Source organism: Xenopus laevis, chromosome 1L (assembly GCF_017654675.1).
Source record: "Xenopus laevis strain J_2021 chromosome 1L, Xenopus_laevis_v10.1, whole genome shotgun sequence".
Lineage (NCBI taxonomy): Eukaryota > Metazoa > Chordata > Amphibia > Anura > Pipidae > Xenopus > Xenopus laevis.
The window spans coordinates 98083483-98110957 of NC_054371.1; the positions used below are offsets into that span (position 1 = coordinate 98083483).

The window sequence follows — 27475 nt, forward strand, 5'->3', positions numbered from 1 at the left end:
AATACATTATATTGTCATTCCTTTAAAACACTTTGTTTTTCTATGTTAATGTTCCTTTAAGGAAAATAAATCCTTGACTGTCTTCTTCTGTTCATCAAGGACTGGGTGTACTGTGCAGTAGCTTGACTTGAGGAGGCCACTCAAGGTCTCTGTACTTTGCCCTAAGCCAAAGGACCAGTAGGAAAGTGACTGGACTGACTGCAAGACAGATGGGCTCAAGAGATGGTCTATGAGAGCACATCCCTGACCAGAGATTTGCCAACCATTCTATTTCCATTTCTTGCATCTGTACATATGTACTAACCAATCCTGTACCACACATCAATATTTCCCTCAAGCCTTGGACTTTGTTGAAGTTAAGGATGGGGAATAAACTCACAAAGGGCGATAACCCAAAGTGATGAAGACTTTTACTAGAGCTTTCAACCTAAAAGGGAAGAAATCTATCAAAGGTATGGAACTACACCTATATCTGGTCATCCATAAAGGTGATGTCAGAGAGATATGGAAGAGAGATATGTCTTGCCCTGACCTACCCAGGGTAAGTTGTGAAAGGTAATTTTCTGAGGGATGGTTGGAATATGGGAAATGATTATAGGCAGCAGAAAACATATATTTAAACACCATAGATGTTTCCGAAAAAACTTGTGCTACAAACCTGAATACCTTAAAAAACTGTAAAAGTAACGGATGGTTAAATTGATACTTTATATCCAAGGAGACTCATAATATGCTAAACTGCTCTCTCCATGTGCTACAGACTGTCACCTCCCCTCAGAACTGCCTTCCGCCGGCTAGAATGTAAATAGTCGGCAGCAAGATGGCAGTCGGAGCACTTCATTTTCCAAAGTCGTCCAAAGTTGCCTCACGAGGAAACAACGGGCAACTTCGGAAAACGAATCGCTCCGAGTGCTATCCCGCTGGCGATTTACATTCTAGCTGGCGGGAGGCAGTTCGGGGAGATTAGTCACCCCAAAGAAGAGGAGATTTGTCGCCGGGTAACATACCCTTATATAGCATATTGTGGTGATAAGAGATACACAGAGACAAAGACAGAGACAACTTTCTCATTTTGGTTCTGTACATAACTGCAAAGAATTTTAAATAAAACAACTCAGATGCAGTTGAACTGCAGACTTTCAGATTTAATTCAGTGTGTTGAACAAAAAGATTGCATAAAAATGTGAGGAATTAAAGCCTTATTTTAACACAATCACTTTATTTCAGGGGCTCAAAAGTAATTGGACCATTGACTCAAAGGCTATTTCATGGGCAGGTGTGGGCAATTCCTTCATTATGTCATTATCAATTAAGCAGATAAAAGCCCTGGAGTTGATTTGAGGGGGGGGGGTGCTTGTATGTGGATGATTTTGCTGTGAACAGATAACATGCATAAAAACATTGCATAAAAATGTGAGGAACTAAAGACTTTTTTTTAAAACAATCACTTCATTTCAGGGGTTCATGGGCAGATGTGGGCAATGCCTTTGTTATACAAGTATCTACCAATAAAGCAGATAAAAGCCCTGGAGTTGATTTGAGATGGGGAGCTGCAAACACAGAGATAAAAAAAACCATCCGAGAAATTGCTACAATATTAGGAGTGGCAAAATCTACAGTTTGGTACATCCTGAGAAAGAAAGAAAGAAAGAAAGAAAGAAAGAAAGAAAGAAAGAAAGAAAGAAAGAAAGAAAGAAAGAAAGAAAGAAAGAAAGAAAGAAAGAAAGAGCATTGGTGAATTCAGCAACACAAAAAGACCTGGACATCCATGAAAGACAACAGTGGTGGATGATCGCAGAACCATTTCCATGGTGAAAAGAAACAAGTTCACAACAGCCAAACAAGTGAACAACACTCTCCAGGAGGTAGGCATATCGATATCATAAAGTCTATCATAAAGAGAAGACTGCATGAAAGTAAAAACAGAGGGTGCACTGCATAAGCATCAAGAATAGAAAGGCTAGATTGGACTTTGCTAAAAAAAACATCTTAAAAAAGCCAGCACAGTTCTGGAAAAACATTCTTTGGACAGATGAAACCAAGATCAACCTCTACCATGAAAAATGTATGGAGAAGATGTGCAACAGCTCATGATCCAAAACATACCACATCATCCATTAAAAATGGCGGAGGCAGTGTGGTGGCTTAGGCGTGCATGGCTGCCAGTGGCACTGGAACACTAGTGTTTATCGATGATGTGACACAGGACAGAACCAGTCAAATTAATTTTGAAATGTTCAGACACATTCAGTCAAATTGATTGGGAGGTGTTTCATAATGACCCAAAACATTTAGCCAAAACAACCCATGAGTTTATTAACCCTTTAAGTGCCAGCAGAATTTCACATTTTGGTTAAACGAAATGCCAGCCGTTTTTGAAACATTTTGTGCTCTCTCACTTTAGGGGCATTTTCTGAGGGGAAACCTATATTTTACCTAGGAAAACTATACATTGTTTTTTTCAATAGAAACGGAGCTTTCTAATCTGAGTTTTCATGTATTTCAACCTGTGCAAAAAAATTTATAGTGCTAAATACCAAAAAAAAATGAAAAATTACCATTTTTCATCGTATATCAATTTATACCAGAAAAATATTTCATTTTACTGATGAAAATCCAACTGATTTGGAAAGCCTTATGTCTCTCGAACGTGCCAATACCAGATATGTATAGTTTTAGGGAGATTTAGGACTTCTGTGCCTCAAAAACTCCCGGCAGTATATTACCGAATTTTGAAAGCACTAAGGCAGAAAACGGCATGCTTTAGATTCCAAGGCAAAAAATCCTGAAACCGTAGGTTTACCCCAGAAAACCATACATTTTTGAAAAGTACACATTCTGCCGATTACAAAATGGGTAACTATGTCTCTCTACTCCCAACTACCAAACATAAAAGCTTGTCTGAACATAGCGGTTTTTCAAAAAAAAATTCAAAATTCTGAAAAATCATTTCAAAGGTTTTATTTTGCTGCTCCGCATATCCCAAACTATATTAGGTACCAAGAAAAAGCACCTGAAATATGATTGGCAGGGGTCCACTGAACAGTTTGATACCCATTATGCATAGGTTTACCAAAGTATCTGGCATTTAGAGACACCAATATGAAGTTAGCATATCCAAATTGTTCAGGACTTTACTTCAGCTACTGAGAAATCAACACATTGACTGCATTTTTTGTGGGGTAAAAACACAGAAATATAAATATAAAATGGGTACCCATGCCTTTCTGCTCCAAACTACTGAGTCGCAAGGCTTTCCCAAAATTGTCGGTTTTGGTGAAATATCTGAAAATTGCCTCAAACCTTCAACTTCCCAGCACCATATCACCCATGTATCATTACGTACTAAGAAAAAGCACCCTAAATATGATTGCCAGGGTTCCTCTGAACATTTTGGTGGCCATTGTTCATAAGTTTACCAAAGTATCTGGCATTTAGAGGCCCCAAAATGAAGTTAGCGCATACAAACAGTCCCGTGGGTTGAATAAAAAATCAACACATTGACTGCATTTTTGTGGGGTAAAAACACAGAAATATATGTTTACCCCCCCAAACCCATACATTTTTGGAAAGTACACATTCTACAGAATCTAAAATGGGTACCCATGCCTTATTGCTCCAAACTACTGAGTCGCAAGGCTTTCCCAAAATTGACGGTTTTTGTGAAATATCTGAAAATTGCCTCAATGCTTCAACTTTCCAGCATCATATCGCCCATGCATCATTACGTATCACAAAAAAGCACCCAAATTGTGATTGCCAGGGGTCCTCCAAACAGTTTGGTGCCCACTGTGCATAGGTTTACCAATGTATATGGCATTTAGAGGCCCCAAAATGAAGTTAGCACATACAAATTGTCCTGTGGGTAACTTCAGCTAATGAAAAATCAACACATTGACTGCATTTTTGTGGGGTAAAAACACAGAAATATATGTTTACCCCCCAACCCCATATATTTTTGGAAAGTACACATTCTACAGAATCTAAAATGGGTACCCATGCCTTTCTGCTCCAAACTACTGAGTCGCAAGGCTTTCCCACAATTGTCGGTTTTGGTGAAATATCTGAAAATTGCCTCAAAGCTTCAACTTCTCAGCACCATATCACCCATGTATCGTTACGCACCAAGAAAAAGCACCCTAAATATGATTGCCAGGGTTCCTCCGAACAGTTTGGTGGCCATTGTTTATAGGTTTACCAAAGTATCTGGCATTTAGAGGCCCCAAAATGAAGTTAGCGCATACAAATAGTCCTGTGGGTAACTTCAGCTAATGAAAGATCAACACATTGACTGCATTTTTGTGGGGTAATAACACAGAAATATATGTTTACCCCCCAAACCCATACATTTTTGGAAAGTACACATTCTACAGAATCTAAAATGGGTACCCATGCCTTATTGCTCCAAGGCTTTGCCAAATTTGGCGGTTTTGGTGAAATATCTGAAAATTGCCTCAAAGCTTCAACTTTCCAGCATCGTATTGTCCATATATCATTACCAGCATAAAGCATCCTAAATATAAACATAGGGGTCTACTAAACAGTTTGATGCCCAATGCGCATAGATATACCAAACTATGTGGTGCACAGAGACCCCCAAATGACAATATGTATAGACATTTTCACGGCTGACGCGCTGGCTGCTGCAATATAACCACCTGGTGTGTGTATTATGCGACAGACCACCTAACAGTACAGAGACCCCAGAAAACCATATATTTTCAGAAAGTACACATTCTGACGAATCCAATATGGGTTAACAAGTGTTTCTACTGCAAACTGCCAAACTGCAAAGCAATGCTGAACATAACGGTTTTTATCAAATTTCTGAAAATCGTCACAAAGCTTGAATTTTACCCCATTATATGCCCCACATTTCGTAACTTATCAGCATAAAACATCCTAAATATGAATGCCAGGGGTCTACTGAACACTTTGATGCCCAATATGCATAGATATACCAAACTATGTGGCGCACAGAGACCCCCAAATGACAATAGTGTATATACATTTTCACAGCTGACGCGCTGGCTGCTGCAATATAAGCACCTGGTGTGTGTATTATGCGACATTAGACCCCCCTAACAGTACAGAGACCCCAGAAAACCATATATTTTCAGAAAGTAAACATTCTGACAAATCCAATATGGGTAAATAAGTGTTTCTACTGCAAACTGCCAAACTGCAAAGCAATGCTGAACATAACGGTTTTTATCAAATTTCTGAAAATCGTCACAAAGCTTGAATTTTACCCCATTATATGCCCCACATTTTGTAACTTAGCATAAAACATCCTAAATATGAACGCCAGGGGTCTACTGAACACTTTGATGCCCAATATGCATAGCTATACCAAACTATGTGGCGCACAGAGACCACCAAATGACAATAGTGTATATACATTTTCACAGCTGACGCGCTGGCTGCTTCAATATAAGCACCTGGTGTGTGTATTATGCGACATTAGACCCCCTAACAGTACAGAGACCCCAGAAAACCATATATTTTCAGAAAGTACACATTCTGACGAATCCAATATGGGTAAATATGTGTTTCTACTGCAAACTGCAAAGCAATGCTGAACATAACGTTTTTTATCAAATTTCTGAAAATCGTCAGAAAGCTTGAATTTTACCCCATTATATGCCCCACATTTCGTAACGTATCAGCATAAAACATCCTAAATATGAACGCCAGGTGTCTACTGAACACTTTGATGCCCAATATGCATAGATATACCAAACTATGTGGCGCACAGAGACCCCCAAATGGATATATAGTAGATAAAATTTACAAGGCAAAACAAAATAAGGCAGTAAAGAGTGAAATGCAAAAAAATCCAATAAAACCACAAAAATCAATGTTTTTTTCCCAGACTAGTGTTATCGGCCGTCAGAATCACAGTTTGAATATTTTAGCTGGGCCAAACAGGTTATACGGCTAGAAACAAGTGAACACAACATATGCAGAGCTGAAAATGAAATAAAATGGCTAAAAATTCAATAAAATGGCTAAAAATGCACCAAAATACCCAAAATTGCAATATAATCACCGAAATAACATACAAAAGGTATTGCACAGTACTGTTAGCGAATACGCTATTCGGAATGGCAATAAAACATTTTTTTCAGCCAAAAAAAGAGACGATGCGATCAAAAAAAAAAAAAAAAAAAGCCACAATGCCATGTATGTGCGTGTGTACAATTGGTAAATTACATGTTATGTGCGCGTGTGTGCGTGTGCACGTGTGTGTGAGTGCAGTGAGTGTAAGTGACCCCCCAATCCCCAAAAATGTATGTGTAAGTGTGAATCTAAGTGTGTATTACTGTAATAAGTGTGTGTTCGTGTGTTTGTGTGTGTAATTGTTGCACTAACCTGAAAAAGTCGCTGGAGACTGTTGCAGACGATCTGGAAGGGCCCCAGGAAGAGATCTGCGTCATCATCCGTGTCCCTGTGCTGTGGGGGGGAGCTGATCGGCGCAGTGTAGGCTGCAGCAGCAGGACACGTAAGTAACACGTGCCTGCTACTGCTTTGGGGCCCCATGGCGATCGCTCCCCAGGGGCCACTCGATCCCCTGCTCTGCTCGTTGCCTAGGGGCAGGGGATCGAAGAGGAACTGAGCGAGCGGCTCTAACAGCCGCTCCTCCGCTCCAGAACCCGGAAGTGCTGCAGAACGTAGAATCTACGTTCTGTGGCATTTCAAGTTACTTTTCCACAGAACGTAGATGCTACGTTCTGTGGCACTTAAAGGGTTAAAGCAAATAAGTAGCATATTCTTGAATGGCCAAGTCAGTCACCTGATCTGAACCCAATTGAGCATGCATTTCACTTGTTGAAGACTAAACTTCGGACAGAAAGGTCCACAAACAAACAGCTGAAAGCCGCTGCAGTAAATGCCTGGCAGGGCAATAAAAAGGAGGAAACCCAGAATCTGGTGATGTCCACGAGTTTAAGACTTTAGGCTGTCATTGCCAGCAAAGGGTTTTCAACCAAGTATTAGAAATTAATTTTTTAGTTTCAGTTTTTTAATTTGTCTAATTACTTTTGAGCATCTGAAATGAAGTTATCGTGTTAAAAAAAAGACTTTAGTTCCTCTCTTGTTTTATGCAATCTTTTTGTTCAACCCGCTGAATTAAAGCTGGAATTCTGCAGTTCAACTGCATTTGAGCTGTTTCATTTAAAATTCACATTGTTAATGTACAGAACCATAATTAGAAAAAAGTTGTCTCTGTCCAAAGATTTATGGCCATAACTGTATTAAATGCTATTTTTTAGGATTTTATTATTATTTGATTTAAAGGATTCCGGGGGAATACAAGGAAAGTGCATGAAGAGTGTATAAAATGCTTAAGTATAGAGGCAAAAAAGGGGCTGTATTTCTGGCATTGTGAATCAATGTATGCATATTAATTGGTATGCCATACATATTGGGAAATATAGAGGTGATGGCTAAGGGCATGGTAGACAGAATGTTTTCTGACATCCATAACAAAACTTTTATTAATTTCCTAAAATTATTCCAGTTCTCCAGCCAGTTCTGTATATACCTACTATACGTACCTGTGAGTTATCAGGGCAATCAGTCTGGCTGTATTAGGATATTGCAGCAGTGTATAATTTGGTGTTGTTATACAGCATTATATTTCATAGACTGAATGTGGTTTGCATTAAATTCTGATGTATATATTGATGGTTATGTATTGTTTTATTACTAAGGCTCTTAAAGGAATTGTTCAGTGTAAAAATAAAAACTGGGTAAATAGATAGGCTGTGCAAAATAAAAAATGTTTCTAATATAGTTAGTTAGCCAAACATGTAATGTATAAAGGCTGGAGTGATTTGATGTATAACATGTCAGTCATAACACTGATTTTCAGCTCTCTTGGTTTACACTGACTGGTTACCCTGGTTACCAGGCAGTAACCAATCAGAGACTTGAGGGGGGGCCACATGGGTCATATCTGTTGCTTTTGAATCTGAGCTGAATGCTGAGGATCAATTACAAACTCACTGAACAGAAATGTACCATGTGGCCCCCCCTTCAAGTCGCTGACTAAATCAGAGTTATAGAGCTGAAAAGCAGGAAGTTGGATTCTGGCTGTTTTATTAGACATCTGTTCACTCCGGCCTTTGATACATTACATTTTTGGCTAACTAACTATATTAGAAACATTTTTTATTTTGCACAGCCTATCTATTTACACAGTTTTTATTTTCACACTGAACTATTCCTTTAAGTCTCTTGTCTTATAAACACAGCAGTTACGTGGTGACGGACATATCTTTCTGCTTCATTCACTAAGTAAGATTTTTACTATTAAGGGGTTAAGTTAGATTGTGCAATAAACACCCCATAATAAGGAAAGTCTGGGATATCTGCACTTGCAGTTTAGTCCTGTTGGTCAATTATACACTGGAGGAGTTATAAAGTTTCTCACTGTTATCTATAATTGCCTCAGATATTTGTCTCCTGAAAGATGACCTGTTGTTATTTTATTGCCTCTGCCATTTATTGCTACGACCCTCAAAAGATCTCTTGGCAGACTTGTTTACTAATGGTAACAGTTTTGATGTTGTAGAACATCAGTCTTTTCTGCTCAAACTTAATAACGTTTTGTACTTAAAGTATCAGGTACATACTGGGCTTTCTGATCTCATTGCACTAAAAATCTGCTCCACCTGTTTCCTCTACTGCTATTTTATCATTCCTTTGGGATGAAGCTGAATAAAAGGAGCAATCAGGCTACATCTTGGTTCTCTCTTTCTAATCGATCATTCACTGACTCTTTGCTAACCTTTGCTAAACTTAATTTCCAGAATGTAAGGGTGCTGCAAGGCTGAGTACTTAACCCTTTTGTATTCACCCTACACTCTGTCTTTGGAAGATGTCACCTCATTTAGCTTTACCATGTGTATACTGATTTTCCAAATAGATTGGTCAACCACTTTGTTAACAGCTGAAATGGAGACTCAAATCCCTAACTGCCTCTTAGCAATTGGATGAACCAAACAAAAACGAACTAATCACCTTTACACTTAAGGGCAGAGACACATGCTGCTATTTCGGGAGATTAGTCACCCAGCAACAAACCGCTTCTTCTTTGGACGACCAATCTCCCCGAACTGCCTTCCCGACGGCTAGAATGTAATTTGCTGGCGGGATGGCACTCAAAACTCTTAGTTTTCCGAAGTCGCCGGAGTTGCCTCACGAGGAAACTTCGGGCGACTTCGGGAAGCTGAAGTGATCCGAGTGCCATCCCGCCGACGATTTACATTCTAGCCAGTGGGAATGCAGTTCGGGGAGATTAGTCGCCCAAAGAAGAAGCGATTTGTCACTGGGCGAGTAATCTCCCGAAATAGCAGCGAGTCTCTGCCCTTAGCCTGGTCCTACTCAAATTACCACCTCTATTGATGGTACTTTTTCTTATGCAATATTGCCAAAATCCATCCCTTTCTTTCACAAGTAACAGTGAAGACACTCATGCATGCTCACATCCTATCAGTCTAGATAACTACAATTGCTGCTAACTGGCCTCCTGAACTACCGTCTCTACCCACCACAACCTGTATTAAATATTGCAGTCAGAAGTCTCCTCCTCTCATCCAAGAGGGTATAAGCTGAAGTCCTCATCATGGCTTCCAATAAAACTAAGAATAACTGCTCCTTATAACCATCAAATTCCTTCATTCCTTTACATCTTATTACATCTCTTCTCTTGTGTCTCTATATGTTACTGACCAATTCCTCTCAGAGAAATTGGCTGGTTGCACCCCCCACTACTTCTGCTGCTGTTTCCCGCAACCTTTCTGTCTTAGTGCTCCTTACATTTGCAATACCATGCTAGAGCTCATCCAGAAAGAATTCTTTCACAGTCACTTCAGAAATAAACTCGAAAACTACCTCTTGGGAGTACTCGCATTACATCTGAAATGGGAACCGGTACTTTTATTGCAGTGTCACCCACTGTAACCTGCAGCACTTAATATCCTCCTATTTGTCTCTGTAGGTTAACCATCCCAGTTTGACTGTAGGCTATACAGGACAGGGACCTCTATCCTATTGTCTCTCACACTCTTAGTGGCAGATGTTTCAAAATGTGAGATAGTATCTCAGAGAAAAACTCACTCACTTTATCAATGGGTGAAAGTTAGAGTTCATCTTTAATCACATTATGGTATAGGGCTCCTGAGTTAAGGGTAAGGCATAATGGTCTTACTACTCAGTCACACAGTAGGGAATTGATTTTAAATGCACAACAGACTTATCATGCCAATAGGCCATGTAAAACTTGTGTTAAATGAGGGGCCTTGACCAAAGTGTGGTCTTTGGCCAAAGTGTGATACTAAATCCTCATTTTTTTGTAATAATTATTTTTAAAGGCAAACTGTACTGGCAATTTTTCTCCCCCTTTTGTTTACAAATAATTGTTTTTCATCACTTCTAGCAGCTAGTCATCTCCATAGTGTAGGTTAGACCGAGCACCTAGAAGGGTGCCTCTACCCTGGTCAACTTCACAATATGGATTAGAATGAGCGCTGGTGACTTCTTCCTGTGTTTCATGTATGAATTGTAGACAAATATTGCTAGCTGCCATTCAACCTTTAGAAAAAGAAACAACTTACATTCTACATATGTGAAATGGCTTGGGCTTAAAGGTCATTGCATGCGCACTAGAGCTCCTGAGTTAAAGAGGAACTTAACCGTACACCTCCGTCCATCCCCCTTCACTGCCCCCTCCAAGCTCACTCCCCACAGCCTCTATTTTTTTCAGCACTCTGCCTTTCTGTCTGACCTGCAATAAATCTGAAGAGTTGCACAGTGGAGATCAAATGGGCCATCTTCCCCATTTTCTGATCTTTTTCTGTGGTGACACAGATCTTGAAGGCACATGCACAGTTAAATCTATGCCCTTAATTGACTTCTACTGTGCAAGCTCCCCAATTGGCAACTGACAGAAGAGGATCAGAAGATGGTGCCTTTGAAATCCACTGCACAACTTTGCAGATGTATTGATTTATTTACTTCTAAGCAGAATAGCCCTTGCAGGGAGGGAGACTGGAAGGGGGGGGGCGAAAGAGTGTATTAGGATGGGTAGGGTTTTGTTCTCCTTTAAGGGTAAGTGAAACATGGTCTTACTACTCAGTCACACTATTTGTTGGGGGACTTGATTTAATTGCACTACAAACTTAGAATGCTAATAGGCAATGTAGGACTTGCGTTAAATGAGGGGCTTTGATGTGGCACTTGAGCATACATATTTTGCCCAAAGTGGGGTACCTGACACTTAATGACAACAACTGCAGATGGAAGCAATTTAAACTTTAACTAAATATTGGAGAAATTATACAATAAATCAAACCATAAAGAGAGTCAGTATATATATATATATATATATATATATATATATATATATATATATATATATATATATATATATATATATATATATATATATATATATATATATATATATATATATATATATATATATATATATATATATATATATATATATATATATATATATATATTAACATTTTGACTGTTGTGAAATACACAGGCACAAATAAGTACAACACTTTATTCAGTTTCAGCAGAAAAGACTGCTGTTCTACAACATCAAAACAGTGAAAAGTTTAGCTCCAATGATATTGTAGCTTAGTGGTCTGTGGGAAAAAGAGTACTTATGAACAAGAACATCCTGAATCAAACCTTGGTCATTGGTAACCAAGTCTGCCAAGAGATATTTTGATGGTTGTAGCAAATAATGGCAGTTGACACTCTTTCTCCTTCATTTTGTGTACAGATAATGGCTTTTTATGCTTCTAGCTGTACAATCCATAGCGTGGGTTAGACTAAGCAATGGCACAAGGGTGCTTCTAGCAGCTGGTCAACACCACAGCATAGATTAGACAGAGCGCTGTTTTTTTTTCTCTGTTTTGTCTATAAATTGTTTTATACATGTGTTATATTGCATGTTCCCTAGGAACAATAGGGAGAACTGATATAGAATAAAATTTCATGCATGCAGATTCCCCTATACAGCCTCCATGACTTGGATGGATTCTGTTCTCAAGCTAGTCTTGAGGACAGTCACACCTACTGTATTTGAGATTAGAGCAGTTCTTTGTTTTTTTTTGTGGTGTTTAGAGTTATCTTAATATCTCTTACTGGTAACATCTTTTTTTTACTCCTTAAAGGAATTGTTCAGTGTAAACCTAAAAACTGGGTAAATAGATAGGCTGTGCAAAATAAAAAATGTTTCTAATATAGTTAGTTAGCCAAAAATGTAATGTATAAAGACTGGAGTGATTTGATGTATAACATGTCAGAACACTACTTCCTGCTTTTCAGCTCTCTTGGTTTACACTGACTGGTTACCCTGTTTACCAGGCAGTAACCAATCAGAGACTTGAGGGGGGGCCACATGGGTCTTATCTGTTGCTTTTGAATCTGAGCTGAATGCTGAGGATAAATTGTAAACTCACTGAACAGAAATGTACCATGTGGCCCCCCTTCAAGTCGCTGACTAGCTCAGAGTTTAGAACTGAAAAGCAGGAAGTTGGATTCTGGCTGTTTTATTAGACATCTGTTCACTCAAGTCTTTATACATTACATTTTTGGCTAACTAACTATATTAGATACATTTTTTATTTTGCACAGTCTACTGTATCTATTTACACAGTTTACTTTACATCATGTTCCTATGTAAACATCTATATAAACCCTGTGATTTCTTTCTTTGGCTTTTGGTGAGTTCAGAATCCAAAAAGCTTATGTCAAATAAAACTTATATTTCACTTCAAGTGTTCTGCGGTACCAGAATTTCCCCAAAAACTGTATACTATATCTGTAACCTCTACAACTCATGGTAAATATTTCTCTTAGGGTCTGGCCACACAAGCATTCTGGAGATTAGTCGTCCCAGCTACAAATCTTCTCTTCTTCGTGGCGAAAATCTCCCCGCACTGCAGGGGGAAGGAAGTTCGAGGAGACTGATGCCCCCTAGAAGAGGAGATTTGTAGCTGGGGCGGCTAATTTCCCCGAATCTGCTCGTGTGGCCTGACCATTATGCCCTGTTTTAAATCTGCTTTCTTTAGGCTGTGTGCACTGATAAGATCTGACTTGGTCAGCAGTTTAGTATCCTGTTTATGGGGACCAGCCACGTGCATGCCTAACCAAAAGCTGGCCAAGAATCGGACAGATGTCAATCAAGCAGGTTTAAAAACCCGGTCAGATGAGGACTGCCTTGGCACATTGGTTCTCTTATTGTCTGCCAAGTCTCTTTAGGCCCAAGTGTATGATAGGATCAGCCCAATTCGGCCCTGACCATGGGTGACCAAATTGGACCCAGATCTTCTTGTTTGGTGACCTCCACATGCTTTTTATTTTGAATTCCAATATTTATATGAGTAACAAAGCACACTGATCCTTGTTCCCTAGAATGTTGTTTTTTTTTTTTACAGTAATTTATTAGTTTAGAAAAAAGAAAAAAGGAGGAAAAAATTCTGGCAGCCAAAAAAAGATAAACTAGGAAATCTAGGGCAGAGTTGCAAACCTTTTTTGGCTGCGTTTTCATTTTCCCTTCGATTTGCAACAACAGGTTTAAAATACTAGGAGCTCAAGGGTGGAACAACAGTAACTATACCATGTGCATTGGTTCATAGGTAGAAACGGGCCAAATCTAGGAGAAATCCCATGGCAAAAGTTTCCATACAATGAAGGACAGGACTCGGATATCAGGTACATTGTAAGATAGGAGACAATCACTTACTTCCTGTACTGCTTCCAGCTAGCAGTAGTAGGTGGCAATAGATAACAGTTACCAACAACACCATTCTGAGTCTGTACATGATCTGCCAGTTTCTGATCCAAACCCAGCACAGGCAAACTCCTGGGTCTAATTTAGCAATATCACCTGCATAAGATAAAATTACATTTATTAAATTAGACATCAACAAACCAAACTTTCAATTAATATAATTAAAGCTAAATATTTTTAATTAGTAACACCTTTAGACTTCTTCAAAACATAAAGGGGATCTAAACCTAAACAGTGAATTGATGTAGACGTATTCAGAGTTTCTTTGAGCACTTTGTCAATTTAAATGTATTTTTAACAATTTCGCAGATATTTGCAGTTTAGACCCATCATACCAGGCTTCTGGCTCAACTTAGCAACCTAAGGGTTAACTGAATTAAGGAAGAGCATATAAAAAAAATATTGACAGTTAGGATCACTGACAGCCTTTAAAGTGTGCTGCTGATCTGAAGCCTGCTTAGAAATGTAATACCAGAAAATCTAAAATTTCGAATTCCTAAAATTAGAAAATTACTGTAAACTGCAAAAGTCTTAAGAAAGGTACTCTGAGTAAGAGTATTGTTTTAATTTTAGATACCTGTACTTTCAACAAACAGACGATGAATATATTATATATGCCAATCTAAGGATTTTAACAGTTGACTATATACAGTATTCCTACATAAGATTTAATAGTTATTGCAATTTGATATGACAGTATACCAACAAGTTGGTCTCGTCATCCAATTTAGCATGAATTTGAGCATATTCCATCTCTCTTAACTGTTTAAAGGGCACTAATGAAATCGAAAACTATTTTACAGAAAATGGGATATGCCAAAAAATGTGTCAGAACGCGCCGATTATAAGCTTAAAGAGACAGCACTCGCAGCTGCTGCCTTCTCCTCTACACTTGCTTCCCACCGCTATAGCTTTCGGGCTCCACATTTCATCACTTCCCACAACGTGATTTACCGGTTTTATGCGATAAAGGGCTTCTCTTTCCTTCATCGCTTGTCTCACTCCTGTCAAGTCTCCTGCAGCTGCCTCCCTGGTGTCGCTTTCCTCACAGGATTACTCTCCATTTTCGCTCCCCCTCCCGTCCAGTGTCTGAAGTCTCCAGTAGCGATCCTAGAGGGGGGCGGGCCCTGGTGCGTGACGCGCAGCCGGATCCCGCCTCCCTCCGTACAGCCGCATTTGTTAGCGGCACGGACTGCCGGGGGGCCCTGAGGGGGTGCTCCCCCGGTAGTTCCGCCACTGGAAGTCTCGCTCCCCCTCTTTCCTTCATCGCATGTCTCACTCCTGTCACAAGTCTCCTGCAGCTGCCTCCCTGGTGTCGCTTTCCTCACAGGATTCCTCTCCATTTTCGCTCCCCCTCCCGTCCAGTGTCCAGAGGGGGGCGGGCCCTGGAGCGTGACGCGCAGCTGGACCCCGCCCCCCTCCGTACAGCCGCATTTGTTAGTGGCACGGACTGCCGGGGGGCCCTGAGGGGGTGCTCCCCCGGTAGTTCCGCCACTGGAAGTCTCGCTCCCCCTCCCTTACACTGCCTAAGTCTCGCTCCGCCTCCCTTATACTACCAAAGTCTCGCTCTGCCTCCCGTCCACTTGCTCCCCCTTCTTCCCTGCATGACCTGTCTCTGATGCAGTAAAAGAAAATGATGTCACACAGAGGGGGAGCGATACTTTAGATCAGGGGTCAGCAACCTTTACTATCAAAAGAGCCATTTTGCCCCCTCTTCCAAAAAAGAAAAATTGTCTGGAGACACAAAAAATAACACAGCTTATAAACTTTTAAAAGTTTTAACCATTTTAATTTTAACTGTTACAACAACATAATACAACAAACAGAAGTGCAGTGTGTATGTGTAGGCCTACTTTGAAATAAATTAAACACTGAATTGCCCTATTAAATGCTAGTGTTTTCATCTGTTTAATGTGACTTCTGCTTCTGAAGCTCAATGCTGATCTTTCCTCTCTTGTCTTGAGTGTGTGTGACCGTGGTTAGGACCATGATGAATCATCTTGCTGCGGCTCGGTCTTGCCTGTCACTCCTGGGACATCTATACTACCTACATACAAAAACAAGGTGATCCTTTCAAACTTAATTTAAACCCAACGGCGACGCACGTTTCGCAGTGATAGCTTTATCAAGGCGTGATAAAGCTATCACTGCGAAACGCGCGTCGGCGTTTGGAATCCTTTTTAACTTAAAATTTTAGAATAATTTCGGTCTTTGGGTTAACGGAATAGAAGGGGTGGGAAAGAAATCTACTTCTACCAGTGCTCAGGTATCTCTCTCTTCTCTGCTACTAAAGCTCACAAGAGCCCGCGGATTTGTGGTTTTTTAGGGTTATTTAGTTTCTCCTCAGAATAGGATTTAGATTAACAAACGAGACCACAGTCCCGGATACTCTGCCTCCTTATCTTTGTGGTGTCCCAGGGATAGAAAACAATTCAGGTAGCAGCTTTTGGGACAACTCCACCCCCTTCAATTTTCCATTTCTTGCTTAAAACCTTTTAACCCGAGCATTCTGTGTGTTTTTAACAATTATTTATCCCATCAATTGTGGTCCTCCTTATATCAACTACTCTATTTATTATCTATTTATTATTAATTACTTTGCACTGTCTAGCACTTTATAATTAATTAATTTGGAAGCAATTATGAATTTATGGTAATTGCAATCTTACAATAATCTAATCAGCACTTAAAGCACTTTAGTATCTTTACTCTAATTAATTCCTTGGTCGGATTGATTGTGGGTGAAAACATAAGGTACCTGATAATACATTGTATCATAAGGCTACTAATTTGTGCGAAGTATTAATTCTATCAAGTATTTATTAACCTATAAGTTAAAATATAATCAATAGAATCAATTTTTATTGCACTTGCACTTTAATGTAATCTTATTTTGTTAAAACTAAGCACATTATTATTTTTATTGGTTAGTGATTGCCTTCAGCAATCACAAAATACTTAATAGGTAGTTTAACATTTGAGGAACTGCTGTACGAGTGGGAGGCAATTGGGGTTCTTTTTCTCTTTTTATACATCTATACTACCCTCGCACCTGCTGGCGGCTTACCGATGTTAGCTTACCGCGGTCACACACTCAAGAATCCGCCAGCAGGTGTGAGGGCTGTATAGATGACGTGACAGGCAAAGCCGCAAGACCGAGCTGCAGCAAACAGGATGAAGAGCCGCATGAGGCTCTGGAGCCGCGGGTTGCCTACCCCTGCTTTAGATAGTGGACCGGAGGGGGAGTGAAAATGTAGAGGAATCCTGTAAGGAAAAGAGCGACACCAGGGAGGCAGCTGTGCCATTTAGAAAGCAAGAATCAGTAGCGTTCGTTGAGGGGGGCGGGCCCTGGTGCGTGACGCGCAGCCGGGCCCCGCCCCCCCTCCGTACCGCCACATTTGGCCACATTTTCAGCGGCGAACGGACTGCCGGGGGGCCCTGAGGGGGTGCGGGCCCTGGCCCGCTCGCACCCCCTGCTCCCCCGGTAGTTCCGCCACTGGCAAGAATAAAATACAGGTACCTAAAAGAGCTGCAGTTAAAGATAAAAATCAACTTGTAGAGACACTTCAAAAAAAGTAAAACTGAACCCAGAAACTGTAGATTATAATGGATAATGTACCCCCCACTTAAAATTTATAAAGATATTAATAGTCACCTATTAATAGTCACCTCGGAGTTATGTGACCTGTATAAAAGCACTCGGCCGCAACTCCTCGGTAACATAATATCTTTATAAATTACAGTAGGGGGTACATTATCCACTATATATCTATACTAACTATAGATTTTAGTATAATAATAGCCTTGGATATTAAGCTTGTCCAAGAAATCATCCAAGCCACTCTTAAAAGCATTAACACAATCAGCCATCACAACACCTGGCAGGGAATTCCACATCCTCACTGCCCTTACTGTGAAGAACCACCTACGCTGCTTCAAATGAAAGTTCTTTTCCTCTAGTCTGAAGGGGTGGCCTCTGGTCTGGTGATTCTCTTTATTGGTTAAAAGGTCCCCTGCTATTTGTCTATAATGTCCACTAATATACTTGAAAAGTATAATCATGTCCCCCGGCAAGCGCCTTTTTTCCAGAGAAAACAACCCCAACCTTGACAGTCTTCCCTCATAATGTAAATCTTCCATCCCTTTAACCAGTTTGCTTGCATGTCTCTGCATTCTCTCCAGCTCATGTATACTCCAGATGAGGCCTTACCAGGGACCTATAAAGAGGCAAAATTATGTTTTCATACCTTGAGTTTATGCCCTTTTTATGCAAAAAAAAAATACTTTATTTGCTTTAGTGGCCACAGAATTGCATTGCCCAGAATTAGATAACTTGTTGTCTACTAAAACCCCTAGATCCTTCTCAGTTAAGGAAACTTGCAACACAGTGCCATTTAGTGTATAACTTGCATTCATATCATTTTTGCCAACGTTCATAACCTTGCATTTATCAACATTGGACTTCACTTTCCAGTTTTCTGCCCAGTTTTCCAGTTTAGTCAAATCATTCTGCAAAGTGGCAGCATCATGCATATAACCTATAGTTCTGCACAATTTTGTATCATCCACAAAAATAGAAACAGTACTTTTAATGCCCACCTCCATGTCATTAATAAACGAGTTAAAAGGCAAAGGAACACATACAGAGCCCTCTGGTACTCTGGTCCAATTAGAAAATATTCCATTTATCACCACTCTTTTAGCCAGTTCTCTATCCAAGTATAAATACTATGTTCCAGGCCAACATTTATTAATTTAACCAGTAACCTTCTGTGTGAGACTGAATCAAATGCTTTAGCAAAGTCTAAATAGATCACATCCACTGCCACCCCATAAGCGAGGTCCCTGCTCACCTTCTCATAAAAAGAAATTCATTTAGTCTGGCAAGATCTATTACGCATAAAACTATGCTGTCACAAACTCACTGTATTATGATTTGCAATGAAGACAAGTATCTTATCCCTTAATAACCCTTCGAAAAGATTTCCTACCACTGATGTCAGACTAACTGGCCTATAATTTTGACACTGAGGACGGGATCCCTTTTTGAATAGCGACACAACAATTCACCAGTTGTGTTTGGCAATCACAGAACTAAGCTTGGTAAGTACCCTGCGATGAATACCATCTGGTCCCAGATCCTTGTTTATCTTAACATGTTCTGGTCTGTTTTGAATGTCCACAAGTTAGCCGTGACAGCCAAAACATTTATCAGGTGTGAACCATGCATCACTCGTTGTATTCCTAGAATTGGGACTATTAAGAAGGAAATCTTCATTAACTGGTTGCTCATTTGTGTAGACAGATGAAAACATTGACATTAAGGGTCCCACACCTGCCTGCTTTTTTACTATTTACATATTTGAAAAATGATTTTGGATTCTTTTTGCTGCAATACCCTTTTCCATTTGGATTTGCAATAAAATCTTACCCTGGTGGTCTAGTGGGGGGACGGCAGGGACGCCCACCGCGACGCGCGCTTCCTTAGTGTGTGCGCGCATGCGCACTTCCGTATTTAAAGGCGCATGCGCACTGACGTAATGACGTCAGCGCGCAGTGGCGCCAAATTCAAAAGTATTAAAGGGCCATTCCCACTGCTTGTCATTGCCCGTGATAGGATGGTATTCCTGGTGCTCCTGAGCCTTGTGCTATTGTCTGATTCCTTCTGAACCTGTCTGTTTCCTGTTTTGACCCCTGCCTGGCTATTTTGACTATTCTGAATTCTGGATCCTGACCTTGCCTGCTTACGACTACTCTACAGTTTAACCCTTCGATTGATCACCCGGTTTTGACCCTTTTGCCTGTTTGACGATTCTTGTTATCTGCCTGCCTCGACCCAGCCTGTCTGACGATTCTGTTGCCTGCTCCATTTGTACCGTGACCTTCGGCCCAAAAGACTCTGCTACCTGCCGTGCCCCTCTGCTAGCCAGAACATCTTGCCTTGTACCCCTCGTTAAGTCCAGGTGGCACCCAAGTAAGCTGAGGGCTCCTCCCGAAGCCCAACGGTGGTCACACTACTGGTGAAGCCGAGACCAGGGTACTTGGCACCTGTTCTGGTATTGGGTGCTGGCCGTGACAGGATTTTAGCTTGTCTGATCTGCAGTATCTGCATGATTTATTAGCCTCCTTGTACCTGATAAATGTTTCGGCTGTCGCAGCTCACTTAAAAGCTTTAAAAGCACGTCTTTTCTTACCCACCTCAACACCAACACTTCTATTGAACCACAAAGGTTTTGCTTTGCAACTATGTTCCTTGCTTACAAGGGAAATATACTGACATGTATATTGTTGATAACTCGAGCCTCTAAAGTTGCAATTTGCTCACAGCCACCATAGAGGTTAGCAGTTTGGAACTCTTGTGTATGAACCTCCTCTGTTTGTAACTCCACTTACAAAGCACTCACTAACTGTTTTGTTTCTAACTCCACTTACAGCACACACACAAAGAACAAACATTTAAAAAGCAAAAAGGAACACTTAACATCAACAAATGAAATTGTTTTAAAGCAATAAAAATATAATGCAATGTTGTCCTGCACTGGTAAAACTGCTGTGTTTGCTTCAGAAACACTACTATTGTTTATTGTTTAAACTGAGAAGTTTATTTGGGAAACAAAAATAGAAAATGACATAGCCTTGCATGTTTTGTGCCAATAAGCACTTAATCATAGGCTAGCCGCTAGTGATTAACTGTTTTTCTCTTTTGGTTCTAATTATATAACCTGTTCAGGTGTACTAATCATACCCCACCCACCTCAATCTGAGGAAAAACTATAATGCAAAGTAAAGTAGTTTGTGGCAACCTGCTGTAAGCACAATAGCACACCAAACTTTGCTATTTAGCACCCAAGACAGAAAAAAACAAATGAAACCACAGTACTTAAATATACAAACCTTACTTTAAAATAACAGTTAAAGGGGATGTATCGTGAAAAAATCAAATTCTCCTAATGGATAGTTAAGGTGGAAATAAAATCTTCAAACATATTTCTTTAGCAGAAATGGTTACTTTTTTTGTAAAATGAAATATTAATACATGCAATTAGAGTGCTTTCTCTGAGAGACAGTTCAAGCTACTGCTGAATGGTCGTGGCTACTCACAAGCTATGACATCACTTAGCAACTAGCACCCCATACTGAATAACATCCTCACACCAACTGTTACTCTGGAAGCTCCTTGTGAGAAAAATAAGGCTGTCAGGTACCGTCTGCACATTCTCCCAGTCAAGTACAGACAGAGTGATAGGCACCATCTCTCCCTACGATACCTGCTATCCCACATCCAAAGTCCCTTCCCAGAGACTATTATTCCATTGTTACTATAGGCACCATCTCTCCCTACTATACCTGCTATCCCGCAGCCACACCCCCTTCCCAGAGGCCATTTTCTAATCACTACTGCTAGGAGGAGGTGTTTGGAGAGCTCCGTGGAGTTGTGGCTTTTTCCCAGGCCCGGCTGGGTCTAGGGGTTAGTATTGTAGACACTTCTGCTTTGTTTTTATTGCCTTTCTCCACTCCATGGGGAAGAAGGAGATTATGCCTACAAGTTGTTTAGTGAAGACCCGTTTGGGCAGTAGCAGGAGGGCTTCTGATCCTAATATAGAGGTGACCGTGGAACGCTCAACAAAGGGCAAGGTTTCCTGCTCCATTAAAGGAAAGAAAAAGAAAAGAAAAAGCTGTTCCAGAAGCGGCATGGAGAGTGACTCTGAATCTGTGGAACTGGAGGCTGGTGTTGGAGTGACTGCAGGGAGCTACAACAGAGGCAAGCCAGAAGGAGAGAGTGGAGTCTGATGGCTGCAAGATGGCTGCTGACAGTGAGGAGCCTAGGAGCAGTGTGGCCCTGGAGGTTGCAGAAAGTGCTCTGACCAACCAGGAGATGGCTACAGACAACAAGGAGCCTGGGTGCAGTATGGCCCTAGAGGTTGCAGAAAGTGCGCTGGGTGACCTGGAAATGGCTGCTGCCAGTAAGGAGCATGGAAACCATGTGGCCATGGACACTGAGCAGATAATGACTGTGGCCCCCATGGAGAAAGCAGAAGTGAGTGAAGGGAATGTTCACAAAGTGACAGACTGTGATACAGTATGACACTTATTAAAGCTTTTGAAGGACTTGAGGTGTTTGGAAGATAAACAAAACTGTTTAAAGGAGAAGGAAAGGCTAAAACCAAATAAGCTTTATCAGAAAGGTCTATATAAATACACCAGTAAACCCTCAAAGTAATGCTGCTCTGAGTCCTCTTGTCAAAAGAAACACCACATTTAGTTCCTTCTATTCTGTACATATGGGCTCCTGTATCAGACTTAATGTTTTCAGCATAAACCTCCAGGGCAGGGTTTGAGCATGCTCAGTTTGCTCCTCTCCTCCTCCCATCCCTGCTGTAATCTGAGCCCAGAGCTATGAGTGAGCAGGGAGAGACTCAGGCAGGAAGTGATGTCACACCAAGCTTTTATGGCAGCTTCTATGCTAAACAAACAGAGACAGTGTCTAGAGCTGTTTACTCAGCTATTGTAAAGCATTCTGCAGAATAAATATAGAGCTCTTGCTGGCACTATTGTGGCTAATCTGTTGGCAATAAACAGTCTTGGAGCTTTCCTTCTCCTTTAAGCAGAGACATTGATAATCTGATAGATGAGCTGCAGTCGCTGAAAAGAGAGAGCAGAGACCAGGCTATACTGGAGTTGACTTTCCTTGATAAGGAATTGAAGGAGACAGAAGACGTACATTAACGACATTCTGAATGTTATTGAGCCATGGAAGGAGCTTTATGGTAACCGGCAGAGGTTTAAGGAGATGCTGGAAGGCAAAGTGACTGCTGAGAAACTGCTTAAAGTTTCTTAACTGCTTAACGAAACAGAGGGTTCAAAAACTGTTGCTGAATGCAGCAGTGCTACAGACATCGCACAATACAATAGCGTTGAAAATAATACAGATAACCATACTGATAATGTGTATGCAGCTGCTGTGAGTGCTGGGGACAGTGTGGTGCAGGCAGCTGAGGTGTAGGTGAATGCAGTTAATGCAATGCATGGGAGTGATGAGACTGCTTTGGCTGAAGGGGGAGTGAGTGCAATGAATGCTGTGAGTGCTGGGGGCAGTGTGGAGCAAGTTGCAGAGAGAGGTGCAGCTGAAGTGCATGTGGTTGATGCAATGCAATTGAGTGGGGGAGGGGAGGGAAAAAATGGTGTTAATTCTGCTGGGTAGAGCAATGTGCAAGGTGGGAGTGAGAGGGCTGCTGGGGGTAATGTTTGGGAAGGGAGGAGGTTCTTCGCACGTGAGAGGGATGATGACTCTGATGATCAGATTGATAAGAGAATAAATGTAGTTAAAATTAAGTGGGTAAACGAGAGAGAGGATTTCCCGGGGGCGCAGGTTTGTTGCCAGAAACATAATTAAACAGTTGTTGGATTTCACCCCACAAGATATTTATGCTATAACAAGTGTCACAGATATTGAATTTGACGTCAGTTTAGAGGGGTTTAGAGTAATACCTGTCTCCAAACCTGAAACTAAAGTAGTGATTATAATGATGAAGAATGAGACGGTACCTGAGCAGGATGTCCTCATATGGCTCAGGCACTGTCTTATCCCCCCTGTTACGACTGTTTGATGAGGAGGGTTTCTGGATGGGGGGGATATAAAGTCCAAGTTAAACTGCATGTAGAGCACAATGTTCAGAGTCACCTCCCAAATTCAATTTTCATTGGGAAAACAAAAGGTTTCTGCTTCTATGTGGGTCAGCCCAGACTATGCTATAAATGTGGGTCCAACAGGCATTATGCAATGAAATGTAATGTACAGAAATGTGCTTTGTGTGGGGAGACTGGGCACCCTAGCAAAGAATGTAACATTCAGCGAGCTTGTCCCAATTTGGCACAGGAGATGAGCACCCCAATGCCAGGGGAGAACCTGCCACAGACTGAGACAAGGAAGAAGGAGAGCAGAAGGGGTAAGAGAAACAGCTAGAGGGCGCCAAACAGAGGTGAAAGGGAAGGTGGCAGAGAAAGATGGAAGGAAGAGTGACACAGGGAAGAGTGAAGGGATTAAAAATACAAAGGTACTGATGTCCCATGAGAAGGGGAGAGGAAGGGATGAGTGGAAAGTGGTGGGCAGCAAATCAAAGAAGAAAGTTAAAGAGAATAAGTGCCCTCGTGTAATAACCATTGAAACTGAAAATAGGTTTGTTTTGCCAGGGGGGAAATCATGGGGGGGAATCGGCAGAGGAAGAACAGGCGAGAATGGAGGAAGCACCTAAGAAAAGGAAAAGTCTCCTGTAATTTCCAGTAGGAAAAATAGTAAGAGGGAAGAGATTTCTGAATCCCAGGAGGCAGATTGGGAGTCCCTGGAGGAGGAGGAAGGAGGGATTGTGAGCCATGAGACAGGTATAAGGATTCAGGTGGAAAGATCAGGAGGCAAAAGTTCAGACAAGTCTTTAAATAAGAAACAAAGATGGCTCTTGATATGTATTTTATGAACATAACCAGAATGTTAAATCTTGTTTATGGGCTGATGGGTGCAGGGAGGGAAAATGGTGTGGAAAGGGAAACCTTGTATATAATTTCAATGGTGATAAGGACTCTTGGACAGACAAAGGATCCTGCAGAACATGTTGCAAAATGTATTGTGAATGAACTGCTTCTCATTAAAGGAGAAGGAAACCTAGTCGGCGCAAAAACCCTCCCCCCTCCCGTGTGTTGCCCACCCTCCCTCCTCCCCCCTGGCCTACTAACTTGTTACTTACCCTTCTGCGCAGGTCCAGTCCACGGAGTTCACAGGCACCATCTTCTTCCAAGCAATCTTCTTCCTGCTTTGAATGGCGGAGTTCACCGACGCCATCTTCCTCCAAGCAATCTTCTTCCTGCTTTGACCGGCGCATGTGCAGTAGGAGCATTTCGCCGGTATGGATCTACTGCGCATGCGCCAAAAGTCACGAAGTTTTCGTGACTTTTGGCGCATGCGCAGTAGATCGTACCCATACTGTGTACTATTGATGTGAAAGATCTTATACCTCCATACCACATGAAGAAGGAATAGAATGTACCAGAGTATTTACTCAATGAGAATTTACCAATACATGAAACTAATTTTGTTTGTGATTGCCTTGAACTGGTCCTGAAAAGAAACTATTTCAGGTTTGACACAGAATTTTTTCTACAAATCCAGGGCACAAGTATGGGTGCTAACATGGCTCCAGCCTATGCAAATATTTTTATGCATAAATTTGAACACATGCATATTCTTGATAACATCCATTTCAGAAAACATATTGCGCTATGGAAACGTTACATGGGCAAAATGATTTATCTGAATTCCTCACATATCTCAATGACATCCAATTAAGTTCACAATATGCATTGGCCCCCAAAGTGTAAGTTACCTTGATGTACAGGTAACTTTCTGTGATGGCAATTTCATCACAGATGTTTACAAGAAACCAACTGATAGAAACAACACACTACGGAGAGACAGTTTCCATCCAATAGGCACAGTGAAAGGGCTCACCAAAAGCCAGTTTGTAAGAGCAAGACGCATAACATAGTCAGATACCCTTTATAGAAACCAGGCAAAAGAATTGGTAGAAAAGTTTACACAGAGAGGGTATGGTAAGGCGGAACTAGAAGGTTTAACACAGGAAGTAGCGACCCTCAAAAGGGAGGATTTACTTGATAAGAAAAAAGATAAACAGAGAAGCCTAGGGATTCCTTGTGTTACAACGTATGGTCCTCATAGTTCCCTGATTAAAAGGTGATAAGAAAACATTGGCCCATATTGCAGAATGACAGTGTTTGAAAACTTTTCACTGAGGCCCCATTATTCTCTTATAAAATATATATATATATATATATATATATATATATATATATATATATATATATATATATATATATATAAAATGGAGTGGAGTGCAGACCCAGTCTGTGACTTAGTCCACAATAGGACAAATTATATATCAAACAAAAAAGTCCAGACCACTTGCTTAATGAAACAAAAAGGTTTTTTACCAAGCAAGAAATTGCATTGCAACGTTTCGAAGCTCCCGCTTCTTTATCAAGCATACATGATCACAATGACATCACATCCTATATAGGGTCATGGGCATAGACTCCGCCCACCCTCATGTTAAATAAATCAAGCATAACCCCATAATATCAAAAGGAATCACCCAAAATTAGAAAAATTAGAAAACATTTTTTAACATTTTTTCAAACACTGTTAGCATAATTCTTATATATGTCTGGTTATGCTTCAAATAGATTTTTTGTCACAATTATATAGGAACACCATACAATGGTTTCACTTAAAGTAGAGAAACAATGTAACATATAGGATATGTAATGTCATGACGTCCCAAATTTACCCCTTCCTATAACAATGTATCATACTCATATAAAAGCATGCAGATCATACTCTCTATTGAGTCCCTTTGGATGTAATGTTTGTAATGTATGGATCCAAAATTTTTCCCTTTTCTGGAGTTGTAGGAGTCTGTTGCCCCCCCGACATGGGGGGGCAACTGACTCCAACACAAGAAACCTCAAGGTTGCTACCGAATGTCGTGCTGCATGAAAGTGCGCCGGAACCGGTAACTTCAGTACCTCCTTTCTGATGGTTGATTTGTGCTGGCTAATCCTATCACGGATTGGTTGAATGGTCTCACCTACATAGGCCAACCCACAGGGACACTTCAGCATATATACTACGTATTCAGTGTCACACGTATAATGGTCTTGTATCTCGAATTTCCGCCCTGTATGAGGATGTGTAAAAGCATTTGTGCGTATGACACTGGAGCATTGATTGCATCTACCACACGGGTACATGCCATTTCTCAAAGGTGCTAAAAGTCTCTGCGGGTTGGTCCGTGCAGTGCCTAGATCTGCCTTAACCAATCTGTCCCTCAAACTCCTCGGGCGTTTATACGACAAGAGGGGGGGTGCTTGAAATTCCAGAATATCTGGGTAAGCTTTTTGTAATAAGGGCCAGTGTTTATAAATAATTTGATGTATCTTACGTGTGCTTGGGTGATACGTGTGCACGAACGGTATACGTCTTGTCTTCGACACCTCTGGTACTTTTTCCTGTATAATAGAATCTCGATGTAGTTCCCTGACTCTTGCTACCTCCTGATTAAGTAGTGTACTCGGGTACCCCCTCTGTGTAAATTTAGTTGTCATCTCCGTCAAACGTTCAGTAAGATTCTCTTCCTCCGAAACTATTCGTTTAACACGCAACAGTTGCGACCTGGGGAGAGAGGAGATGTTAGCCCTCGGGTGTGAGCTATCAAACCGTAATAGGTTATTCCTATCAGTTGGTTTAACAAATAAATCAGTGTGCAATTGTCTTCCTTTCCGGTACACTGTAGTATCTAGAAATGTCACCATCTCTTCACTATACGCATATGTGAATGTAATGGTTGGAATGCAGGTATCCAAGTATGACAAACTCCGACAGGGATCCATCGTCACCCCTCCATACTACCAACAAATCGTCGATATAGCGCCACCACTTAAGGCAATGCCTCTGGAATAGTTCATGTGTATAGACATATGTGTCTTCAAAATAATTCATGAAAATGTTGGCGTACGTAGGAGCGACGTTGGATCCCATCGCGGTACCCTGTAATTGGAGATAAAATCTATCCTGAAACAAGAAAT

At 40.9% G+C, this 27475-nt stretch overlaps 1 protein-coding gene across 22 annotated transcripts in view; it reads right to left on the reverse strand.

The window, feature by feature from the left end:
- Positions 1–27475, reverse strand: part of LOC108711853 (receptor-type tyrosine-protein phosphatase S) — a 554677-nt gene that overhangs the window by 373915 nt on the left and 153287 nt on the right. For 16 of the 22 annotated variants that reach the window (XM_041560819.1, XM_041560807.1, XM_041560795.1 and 13 more), the window contains exons 3-4: positions 26833–27062; positions 13775–13918 (exon numbers count right to left, since the gene is read on the reverse strand). In XM_041560819.1, the coding sequence (XP_041416753.1) occupies positions 13775–13918; positions 26833–27062 (374 nt within the window). The remainder of the gene's footprint in view (positions 1–13774; positions 13919–26832; positions 27063–27475) is intronic. The other 6 variants (XM_041560777.1, XM_041560762.1, XM_041560744.1 and 3 more) reach the window with 1 other exon arrangement.